Genomic DNA, 12,679 nt, shown 5'->3' on the forward strand with positions numbered 1-12,679 from the left:
TGAAAAATATTCTTTACATGATACACTGACCAAATATTTTCAGCAAGTTTTAATCTTAAATACTCAATACGATTATGAAATTACAAAAGGGGATCAAGAAAAACTCCTAAATAACAATATGATTGAACCAAAAATTATTTTGATCACCAACCTGAAGCTCCTGACAAGAAATCTCTCGAGTGGCACGTTTTGAACAACTAAAAACCACAAATTTAGTTTTTGGAAAATTTGGTACTAGATTATTGGAAACAAACTATCAATTAACTGAGGTAACACTTATAATAAAATTTTTGGTCAATATTGATGAATCCCTAGCTTTAACTGTTATAGCTGTATCATCTGCAAATAGAATTGCATGGCTAATATTCTCTTGCGAAATTCGTGGAAGGTCATTAATATAAATCAAAAATAAAAGTGGACCTAATACTGAGCCTTGGGGGACACCAATATCAATAAAACTTTTTAAAGTATTTATTTTTCACCAACATCTAAAGTCATTTTTCCACCATAAAAACCTTATATATCCCTAGGGCATGCCTTACAACCCTATCTCCAGGGCACTCAGGGTTCTGTAAACCCTAGAGGTATTGTTATATGTACTTTGGACTATTTTAAACAAAATCGCTGTATCACAATTTTAATCAGATTTGTTTCGAGAAATGAGGGGTAGCCAACGTGGGGGGGGGACTAGTTGCCAGCCATCACTTTTGATTTTTAAAAGGGAACTAGAACTTCCAATTTTAAACTACATTAGTCTCTCTAAAGTTCATACAATGGCCCTAGGGCATAACTTACAACCCTTGCCCCCCTCCCCGCTCTGCGGGGTTTCTTTCAACCCAAAAGTCTTGTTATATTATATTTGGACTATTTTGAATAAAATGGCTATTTCAAGATTTCTGTCAGATGTGTTTCGGGAAAATATGGGATGTGGTGTATTATCTTTCTGATCAAATTGACTCTTAAAAAAAGGTGCTAGATCTTTAGATTAGCAATCCAATGAGCCCCCTCTGAAGCTTACATGATCACTCTTTTTATAAAAACCTTACATACTCCCAGAGCATAACTTACGATGCTTGCCCTGAGGTCTATGGAGGGTGAGGGTTGTCATCCTCAAATACATAATTACCAGGCTTTTCAACTACGTTGAACATAATGGCTTTATCAAAATTTGCACTGGATGTGTTTGGGAAATGATGGGCGTGGGAGGGGGTTTCGTTGTCTTCCCAATCACCTTCAACTGTTAAAAAGGACACTAGCCCCTTCAATTTCCGATTGAATGAGCCCTTTTCAATGTTCCTACAACAACTCCTTTGGTACAAAGTGTCATTAGAACCAAAATATATATATATATATATATATATATATATATATATATATATATATATATATATATCCAAAAAAAGATCACCTTGGATTTAGTCAGTATTATCAGTCAACTTTTTCAATTTAGTGCAAGGTTTGATGATGACTGGTTACGTCTGAATAGATTAGGTTTGGTAAGGTTAGCTAAGGTTATGTTTTTAGCCCATTTCTGATATTTAGAATTAAATTTAACCTAACCTAAATTAACATAGTCTCACCAAACCAAAGTTTAACTTTTACCATCAAAGCTTACATAAAACTGAAAAAGCTGACTCACAAAGCTAATCGAATCCAAGCAGAGAAAAATGAATTTTGGACATTCACCAGTGGTTGTTGGCATTAACCAGAATATGCAACATATATATATATATATATATATATATATATATATATATATATATATATATATATATATATATATATATATATATATATATATATATATATATATATATATATATATATATATATATATATATATATTATATATATATATATTATATAGATATATTTAAAAATTTTTGTTACTAGCCAAAAATTGCTGCATGAGTGAGTAAAACCACTGCATTTACCCACCAAGATTTAGATTTTGGTCCCCCCCCCCCAAGCCCCCCCGCGCGCGTAAGTCGTTACGCGCCATATTAGTTATGCGCCATTGTAGTTGTGTCCCTGTGTCCCACCTGTGAATATAGATAGATTTATATATGTGTTTCAAACTACGCAAAAATTGCGAATGAACAACATTCTTGGCTTTCCCATTGTCTGTGCATATGCAAAGCCGTATATACTAATAATGACGTCATATACAAACGCTCTTTTTACAAACAAACAAACATGCATCCACATAACTCGTTTTTATATAGATAGATACAATACAAATTAACTGCGTAAAACTTGCGAATATACAACATTCTTCGCTGTCCAATTGTCGCTGCATATAAATAGATTGTCAGGTTTACCGACCCTCGAACATGCAACGTACAATTGTCAATGGGAAAAACAATCAGTATTAAGATCTATACCACATTTTTCTAATGATTGACCTTGAGCTTTGTTAATGGTGATTGCAAATACTAATCGAATTGGGAATTGCAATCTTTTAAATTGAAAAAGCAGATCCGTTGGAATCATGGGAATGCGAGGAATAAGAACAGCCTCACCCTCATAAGGCCCTGTCAAGATTGTAGCCTCTATTAGGTTTTCCATTGTTTTTTTTTTTACGGCAAGTCGCGTGCCATTGCAAAGCTTTGGTGGGTTGATATTTCTTAAAAGTATTATTGGTACGCCTATTTTTAGTTGTAGCACGTGTGGTGGAAACCCTGAAGGATCTATGGAATTTAAAAATTCAGATGGATAATTAACCGCTTCATTTGGTTCCAAAACTGTGTCGACTGACTTGTAAAGGACTGCCTGGTCTCGAATCTTGTTCAAAACAATATTGTTGATTTCGTGGACGTCTATATTTTTGGGTGCGAGAATCGCTCTTTCACTTAGCTATTTATTATTTTTATAATTTTTTAGAATATTCGGAAATACTTTTTCAATCAATTCATTTTTGGACGTCACTAAATTACAGAAATCAGCAGGTAGTTGTATACGTCCTGAAATTGAGTTTGACCAGAGTCATCGTTTTGCAATCGGACACGCATATTTGTAGTTAATTTTAATATTTTTACGTGTGCCTATAAATTAGAATTTTTTAGGCAAGCATTCATTTCGTCTGCAGGAGTTAAACTACGTAAAAATTGCGAATATACAACATTCTTGGCTTTCCCATTGTCTCTGCATATACAAAGCCGTATGTACTAATAATGACATCATATGCAAACGCTCTTTTTACAAACAAACAAACATGCATGCATACAACTCGTTTTTATATAGATAGATAGATAGATAAAATACAAATTAACTGCGTAAAACTTGCGAATATACAACATTCTTCGCTGTCCAATTGTCGCTGCATATAAATAGATTGTCGGGTTTACCGACCCTCGAACATGCAACGTACAATTGTCAATGGGAAAAACAATCAGTATTAAGTGTGGCCTCTATTAGGTTTTCCATTGTTTTTTTTTACGGCAGGTCGAGTGCCATAGCAAAGCTTTGGTGGGTTTATATTTCTTAAAAGTATTATTGGTAGGCCTATTTTTAGTTGTAGCACGTGTGGTGGAAACCCTGAGAATAATATCTCGAGGTAAAAACTGATCACCGACCATAACGATGGCCACTTCGTCGATAGTTGGAGCATTGTATCTACGCACATGTTGGCCAGGAGGCGTTTTGTCAGCGGAAATAACAATTTTATGCGTATAAGTAGGCATCAAATCGATGGCTGTTTTGAACAGACGCACTAAATTATTATTTTCGTGGAAAAGATGTTGTAATTGGGAAACGATTGTCCTTTCAATGTTGGGAGAAATTTCGCAACGTGCATTCAATTCAGAATTTCTATCACTGATGAAGTACAATTGTAAAAATTTATGATTCTCGCCTGAGAATGGTAGAAGAGACCCTGCTCTATGATAAATTTGCCCTTTTACTTTGAAAGTAGACATAAATTGATTTGGATTTTCAATTTGGGCTCCAAACGACGTCATTTGGAAACATGAGTTGTATTTTCTGATTCATTTATATTCCTTATGTCCCGGTGTCCCGGTCGTCATTTATATCCCCCTGTTTTATATCCCGCTTATTTTTCAGTTTTTTCCTTTTTTTAGTTTTTTTTTACTTTTTTAGTTCTTTTAGTTTTTACGTTTTTTAGTTTTTTTTAGTTTTTTAGATGAATTTTTTTTTAGTTTTTTACCTTCTTTTCTTTTTAGTTTTTTATTGGTTTTTACCTTTTTTTTAGCTTTTTATCTTTTTTATTTTTTTTATTTTTATTTTTAATTTTATTAGTATTCTTTTTCTCTTCTATTTTTCATTTTTCCTTTTTTTTAGTTTTTTTTTTTAGTTTTTAGTTTTTTAAGTTTTTTCCTTTTTTTAGTTTCTTTAGTTTTTTTAGTTTTTCGGCTTTTTTATTTTTTTATTAGTTTTTAGTTTTTTTTTGTAGTTTTTGCCTTTTTTTAGTTTTTTCAGTTTTTTTTTTAGTTTTTAGTTTTTTACCTTCTTTAGCCTAACCAGGATTTGAACCTGGGACCTTCATTCTCCTTTCTGACACCCTCTCTCACCGAGTGACTACTCCAGCATGTTCATTTTGGTGTTTTAAATGGTATATTATTAACCAAATTAATGTGTTTTACAATATACTAAGCATCGTCATAACAAAAATGACGGCAACTGATTTCATGACGTCAGCCGAAACATGACGTCACCTGATCCACGATCCACAGATCCACAGACAACTTATTTATATATATATATATATATATATATATATATATATATATATATATATATATATATATATATATATATATATATATATATATATGTATATATATATATATATATATATATATATATATATATATATATATATATATATATATATATATATATATATATATATATATATATTAATTGGCGGTATCATTTTTTTGACTAGAATAAAGCATGTAGCATTAGGGTGAGAGGGTAAAAGCTCCCCTCTTAGTTTGTAGACAATAGATTTTCTCTAATCAATGTTGATTCAATTCAAATAGCAAATACTGCTAAATGAACTTTTTTTCTTGAAGGCTTATTGTGTGAAAGCTAAGTTTTGATCGAAGGAATTGGATGACGGGGGGCAGTAACCATCCTTTTATTTAGGGTCCCCTGCTACTGCTTTTTTTTGAAATGAAAGTAAAGTGCAATATTAAAATTAAGCAGAAAACGGAAGTCATTCTGATTCTCAGTGGAGCTGCCTTTTCCTTACCCTCTACTCTTTATACTAAATTTTAGTGTTGCGCACTTTATCTTTTCATTTTACTGTACAAGTCTCACTACTTTTAGTAAATTTTCAAAACCATTACATTTGGGATACTAAGCCTATTTTGCTCCATGGACTTCCTTCCTATTAATTTAAAAATAAAGTACCCCTTCTCAAGATGACTGGTATAAATGTGTAGAAAACGTTTAATGTTATGGACCCCTGTCTTTTCTAGGCTAGGAGTATCCTGCTAAAAAGGCAAAAACAAATGTTATGTTGATAATTCATTGTATCAAAACAACAAGGTACAAGAATAAGTTTCCCAAGAATAAGTTACACATATTAGTTTCCATTAACTCCACTTGCAGAAGTAAACTTACTGAAAATTTCCATGGTTGAAAAAAAAATGCGAAAAAGTCTATGGCTTAAATGCTATATAACAAATTCTATTTACTACTAAATTCAAGCCAAATTATTTTGCTACACGTCCGGATTTATACAAATTTTCGCTCATTTAGTGTACCGTATCTATATGTTATGCTCGTGAGTTTTCAAACAGTTCGTGGTAACGAACTATTGTAAGGAGCAACCAGGCTCAATAGTAACCGAAACTCTAAAAAATGGAATTTTGATACCAATAGTTACATCAAAAGAGTCGCATTTTAATGCTGATTTTAAATATATAAGTTTCATCAAGATTAGTTATACCCATCAAAAGTTACGAGCCTGAGAAAATTTGCCTCATTTTAGAAAATCGGGGGAAACACCCCTAAAGTAATAAAATCATAACGAAAATCACACCATCAGATTCAGCGTATTAGGGAACCTTATTGTAGAAGTTTCAAGCTCCTATCTACAAAAATGTGGAATTTCGCATTTTTTGCCAGACAGATGACAGATGCGTGTTTATTTGTTTGTTTTTTTGTTTTTTTTTTCCAGGGGCGATCGTATCGGCTGAGTGATCCTAGAATGTCACAAGAGGGACCCTTCTAACGGAAATTAAAAGTTCTAGTGCCCTTTTTAAGTCACCAAAAAAATGGAGGGTACCTAGGCCCCCTCCCACGCTCATTTCTTCCCCAAAGTCACCGGATCAAAATTCTGAGATAGCCATTTTATTCCCCATAGTCGAAAAACCTAATAACTATGTCTTTAAGGATGACTTACTCCCCCGCAGTCCCCTTGGGAGGGGCTGCAAGTTACAAACTTTGACCTGTGTTTACATATAGTAATGGTTACTGGGAAGTGTACAGACATTTTCAGGGGGATTTTTTTGGGTTTAGGGGGGAGAGTTGAGGGGGTTACGTGGGAGGATATTTCCATGGAGAAACTGCCCATGGAGGAAGAGAATTTCACAGAAGGGGGTGCAGTGTTTTCCAGCATTATTTGAAAAAACAAAGAAAAAATAAATATGAAAAGTTTCCTCTACTGAAAGCAAGGAGCAGCATTAAAACTTAAAACGAAAAAAAATTATTACGCATATGAGGGGTTTACCTCCTCGTTATATCTCATTATTTACGTTAAAGTATTCTTAGTAATTTCAACTATTTATCGTACGGCCTTTGTGATTCTTTAGATGTAATTCTTAAGGAATTGGGAAAAAATTTAAGCTTTAATGTAAAGAGCGTGGTATCGACGAGGGTTGAAACCCCTCATATACGCAATAAAAACATACGAATATAGAAGTTCGTTACGTAAGTTAATTCCTAAGTTTTAATTATTTATATGCGGAGAGCCAAGATCAAAACATGTATTAATTAAAAAACGTCGAGAAATTAAATAAAAAAACAAGTTTTTTTAAATGAAAGTAAGGAGCAACATTAAAACTTAAAACGAACAGAAATTACTCCGTATATGAAAGTGGCTTTTCTCCTCAACGCCCCGCTCTTTACGCTAAAGGTTCTTACTGTTCTAAAAATAGAGTTAAGACAAAGAGTCAAACTTTAGCGTAAAGAGCGGGGCGTTGAGGAAAAGTCCCTTTCATATATGGAGTAATTTCTGTTCGTTTTAAGTTTTAATGTTGCTCCTTACTTTCATTTAAAATACCTGTTTTTATTTATTTATTGTAGTACAGAACTGAGACCAGTCTAGAGCAACTTGCTCATACTGTGTCTATGTGTTTTACCTCCGCTATTTTCAACAGTTGTAGATCCAACTTGTATCAAGTGCTTATAGGTCCAAATTCGTTTTTAGAACTCGGCCGTGAACTTACTCAGAACTTTGATCATTTTTACTTTTGACCATGAACCATCAGTGTCTCACGAAACTCTGCTTTACGACCGCCATAGCTGTTTTTCTTCTTATAAGTCCTCTTGAAAACCATTCTTCTCGAGCAAAATAAGAGGTTGGCTTTAAGTGAAATTGTTTCATCAGGTTACTTGAACTTTCCTTTGGGAATAATTTTTTTGGAGGCTAAAAATCGCAAGTGCTAGTCAGCCCACCTTGTATTTCTGTAAAAATTTTGGCATGACTTGTGAAAACAACTTCCCCCTCCCCCTGAAAAGCAGTCACATGTGTCAGTTTTCGCTTTTTACGTGATTCGCTTACGCTTATCGCTCCTAATTCACTCATATCAAATTTCATGACAGCTCTGAGCATTACTTTGTTTCAGATTAAATAGATCATGGTTTTAAACTAGAATTCCTCATTTGAAAATAGAAAAGCTTGAATTGAAAGTGGTTGGAAGAATCAATGAAGAAAAAAAAATGCAAAATAGTAAATATTAGGTATTTGACACGCGAAATCCTATTCTGCCCTGGGATAATCTCAGTTTTAGGTAAATCGAATTGTTGTACCCCAAATCTACTTATGTGCTTTCTGCAACCACCCCCACCTTTATTTAGAAAGCAGAGTTTTCATAAAAAGAGTCGGGAAAGCGAAAATCCTTTGGAACTCATGGACGATGACAGTTTAAAAAAGCTTACTGTTTTTACCTCAAATTTGTCTCAGAGACTGTCTCACCCTCTTCAACGTCAGTTTAGGCTCCTTTAATGTTCTGATGTATGTACGAACGTTAAATAAAACCCCTCAACTACTTACTGAACTCTGAACTGCCGGGATTCTTTCTATTAAGAAATTTGCCATCGCCCTAAAAGAAGAATAAAATCCAAGTTGTGGGAGATAGAGGGTGTTAGATTCTTCATTTTCAGTGCATTTTTTTTTTTTTTTAGACGGTCAGTAAAAGAATCATTTGTAGAGTTTGTTTGAGGTCGAACCAGATTTTTATTAGACTATAAAGGAACATTGAATGCTGCTTTCCAGCCTTATAGTTTGTATATTTAGATAATTTATAATAATTATTTTAATTCTGCCCTTGAGGGAGGGGTATCCCTAATCATGACCCCTAAGGACGCTTCTGAAATAAATGTTGAAAATTGTGACTTAATAATGCACTTTAAACCCTTGGTATATAATGTGTGATTATCAGGAATTTGCTGAGAAATTTTAAATGAAACAGGTTTTACGATCTCCAGAGATGCTGAGCTGAGCAATTGGAGGTTAAAATGAAACATAAATTGCCAACAGTTACGGTTAATACATAAGAAGATATGTTAAAACAACAAAATAAACAAAACTAACTTCACAAGATATTTTTTTGCTACTTATTATTCAAAAAACTAACAAATTTTACAAATATAGTGTTTTTGTAAACATAAAAGTACTTCTTTTTCATGTGAGCTAACACGGGTTTATTCCACCTGAAATTTTCAAAAAAAACCGAAAACTTCCGAAAAATTTGCTTAAAAAACTCAACTGGGCCTCAGAGTCTTCAGCCAGAATCAAACAGTTCGTGGTAACGAACAGTAGTAAGGAGCGTCCCGGCTCAATAGTAACCAAAACTCTAAAAAATGGAATTTTGATACCAATAGCTACATAGAAAGAATCGCATTTTAATGCTGGTTTTAAATATATAAGTTTCATCAAGTTTAGTCTTACCCATCAAAAGTTACGAGCCTGAGAAAATTTGCGTTATTTTAGAAAATAGGGGGAAACGCCCCCTAAAAGTCATAGAATCTTAACGAAAATCACACCATCAGATTCAGCGTATCAGAGAACCCTATTGTAGAAGTTTCGAGCTCCTATCTACAAAAATGTGGAATTTTGCATTTTTTGCCAGAAGGCAGATCACGGATGAGTGTTTATTTATTTTTTTTTTTTTTTATTTTTTTTATTTTTTTTTCCCAGGGGTGATCGTATCGACCCAGTTGTCCTAGAATGTTGCAAGAGGGCTCATTCTAACGGAAATGAAAAGTTCTAGTGCCCTTTTTAAGTGACCAAAAAAATTGGAGGGCACCTAGGCCCCCTCCCACGCTAATTATTTTCCCAAAGTCAACGGATCAAAATTCTGAGATAGCCATTTTATTCAGCGTAGTCGAAAAACCTTATAACTATGTCTTTGGGGACGACTTACTCCCCCACAGTCCCCGTGGGAGGGGCAACAAGTTACAAACTTTGACCTGTGCTTACATATAGTAATGGTTATTGGGAAGTATACAGGCGTTTTCAGGAGGATTTTTTTGGTTTGGGGGAGGGGTTGAGAAGAGGGGGATATGCTGGGGGAACTTTCCTTCGAGAATTTGTAATGGGAGAAGAAAATTTCCATGAAGGGAGAGCAGGATTTACTAGCATTATTAAAAAAAAAACAATTAAAAAATAAAAGTGAAAAAGCTTTTTCAGCTGGAAGTAAGGAACAGCAATAAAACTTAAAACAAACAGAAATTATTACCCATATGAGGGGCTCACCTCCTTCTAATACCTCGCTCTTTACGCTAAAGTATTTTCGGTAATTTCAACTACTTATTCTACGGCTTTTGTGATTCAGGGGGCCATTCTTAATGAATTGGGATAAAATGTAAGCTTTAGTGTAAAGAGCGAGGTACTGACGATGGGGCGAATCCCCTCATATATGTAATAAAAACATGAGAATACAAAAGTTCTTTACGTAAGCTAATTTATAAGTTACGTAAATCTTTTACCAATAAAAAGATTCGTAAAAAATTAAAAGTTCTAGTTGCCTTTTTAATTAACCAAAAAATTGGGGGGCAACTAGGCTTCGTCCCCCGCTCTTTTTTTCTCAAAATCATTCGATCAAAGTTATGAGAAAGCCATTGAGCCAAAAAAAAAAATATGCAAATTTCGTTTTGATTATTCCTCTGCGGAGAGCCAAAATCAAAACATGCATTGATTCAAAAACGTTCAGAAATTAAATAAAAAAAACAAGTTTTTTCAACTGAAAGTAAGGAGTGACATCAAAACTTAAAAAGCACAGAAATTACTTCGTATATGAAAGAGGCTGCTTCCTCATCAACGCCCCGCTCTTTACGCTAAAGTTTTTTAATGTTTTAGAAAGAAGAATTGAGAGAAAGAGTCAAACTTTAGCGTAAAGAGCGGGGCGTTGATGAGGAAGCAGCCTCTTTCATATACGAAGTAATTTCTGTGCGTTTTAAGTTTTGATGTCACTCCTTACTTTCAGTTGAAAAAACTTGTTTTTTTTATTTAATCTTGCACAAGTGACAATGGAACACATTTTTAGTTTTTGCTGAGATTCTTCCTTAGAAAAGTTGTAAATAAAAAAAAAAAATTTGATTACTTGGTATGTGTGTCTTTCCTTTAAATATCTTTGGTGTTTTGTCTTTTGTACCTGTTGCCTATCTTCTTTTATTTATTAATTTTTGTTTTCAGGTTTGGCCAATACTCTCACAAAGAAAATGCATATTGCAGGAATAGTTGTATGTGGATAAGGTGCCGCCCACTTAACGATAAGCATAAAAAATGACTGGTGAAGTGACAGAAAAGAGCACCGGTGTGTCCAAAACTGTTTGGAGGAAAGTCCTCTACGAAGATTTTGGTGTTGCAGATAATTATACTGACAATACATTTCTACAGGAGCTTAGGACAAACATCAATCTTAGTCCAATTTCATTCAAACAAAGCATTACTGGATCGCTTAGAATCACCACATACCTATCAATGGTATTTATATTTTTATCCGTATATTTCTTGCTGGAAAACGGTGCAATTTCGTTAATTAACATATCAATGGTGTCTGCTGCCATATATTTTACATTGCCAATTTTATCATTTGTTGAAAATAGCTCATCAATATCAGTAAGAGATAGTATTATATATTTAGGCATATCTTTTGCATTATCTCCGGTTTTAAAAACTTTGACTGAGTCAACTAGTACCGACAGTATTTACGCCATCTGTAGTCTCCTGTTTCTATTACATTTATTTTCTATTGATTATGGTAAATCTTATGTTGTTGCATCAAAGCAGATATCTTTAAGTACCTCCCTTTGTGCTGCGATTTGCTTAGCTTCTAGGCTTCCCAGTCACTATCATGTGTTTTTACTTTTGACAGTTGCCATTACTTGTTTTGCCATTTTTCCTCATATATATGCTTTGTCGAATTATTCAGAATTTGTTGGTGGTATGTTAATTTTTGTATCTCTGATTTGTCTATATTATGCTGACTCCGAATTGTTTATTCTAGGAGTTGTTGCCTTTGTTTTACTTAATCTTGTTCTGCCTTATTTGTATGTGAAATGTCAGAAATTTAAGACTAATATATATGGTCCATGGGATGAACCTGTCATATAAGAAATCAAGACCTCTACAATTCTGGGTAACCTAAAATATTTTTATCCCATTATGGATAAGGGAGTGGGGGCTTAGTGCTACCCCTTGGTATTGGGATGACTGAGTCTCCTTTGTAAATTGAATAGTTATTCTGTTAGTTTTGGAGCTAGCTGTTATATTCAAGTTAAGTAATTGATAATCAATAAAGCAAAAGAAACAAAATATGCATTTTTCTTTCAAATGGAAATTTTCTTGAAAGCATATGGGTGACATTGAGCTTGTTGGTATTTTTCACTTCAAGAGTTCAGAGATACCAACTCATGTAGGGGAGGCGAAGTTTCATCTAAAATTCTGGATTGTTATTCTACAAAATGTAAGTCTAACTATATAAAATGATCTTTTTCTGCGATTTTTCGTTTTCTGAATCTTTGAGCAGATTTTTAAACAGTTCCAATCATGTAATCTCTACGAATTTCTTCTCATTAATCCTCGAAAGCAGATTGCAAAACACTCAAATTTTGCTTTCGCCTCTTGTAAAGTTATAAAGTATAAAGTTTTGCTTCCTGCTAAGTGTGAAGTTGGTTTTTCGTTAAGTTTTTTATAATGTCATATCTGACGCAGTGTTTGGAATGGAAATTTTAATTGCCATCTTTACATTCACTATTCCAATTTTTTGAAGGGAATGAAAATTGTATACTCCTTAAGCTGATTACGGTTAAAGTTAAAATGCAACTTCTGTCGCATAAAAATATGCTCCTCCTGTATCCATATTAATAGATATTTTATAAAATAGCCGATAATACTGATAAGTTTGATTTTTATTAAAACAAATAAGATGTAATACCAAATGACTAGCGTAGCTAGCTCAGACAGATTAGGCCTTAATCCCAT

At 33.5% G+C, this 12,679-nt stretch overlaps 1 protein-coding gene across 3 annotated transcripts in view; it reads left to right on the forward strand.

Moving 5' to 3' along the window:
- LOC136038652 (elongation factor Ts, mitochondrial-like) overlaps positions 1-12,679 on the forward strand; it is a 69,091-nt gene that overhangs the window by 7,825 nt on the left and 48,587 nt on the right. For 2 of the 3 annotated variants that reach the window (XM_065721904.1, XM_065721903.1), the window contains exon 3: positions 10,889-12,010. In XM_065721904.1, coding sequence (XP_065577976.1) covers positions 10,979-11,809 — 831 coding nt within the window. In that variant the 5' untranslated portion in view covers positions 10,889-10,978 and the 3' untranslated portion in view covers positions 11,810-12,010. Of the gene's footprint in view, positions 1-10,888; positions 12,011-12,679 lie in introns of those variants that run through there. The other variant, XM_065721905.1, reaches the window with a different exon arrangement.

Source organism: Artemia franciscana, chromosome 18 (genome assembly GCF_032884065.1).
Source record: "Artemia franciscana chromosome 18, ASM3288406v1, whole genome shotgun sequence".
Classification (NCBI taxonomy): domain Eukaryota; kingdom Metazoa; phylum Arthropoda; class Branchiopoda; order Anostraca; family Artemiidae; genus Artemia; species Artemia franciscana.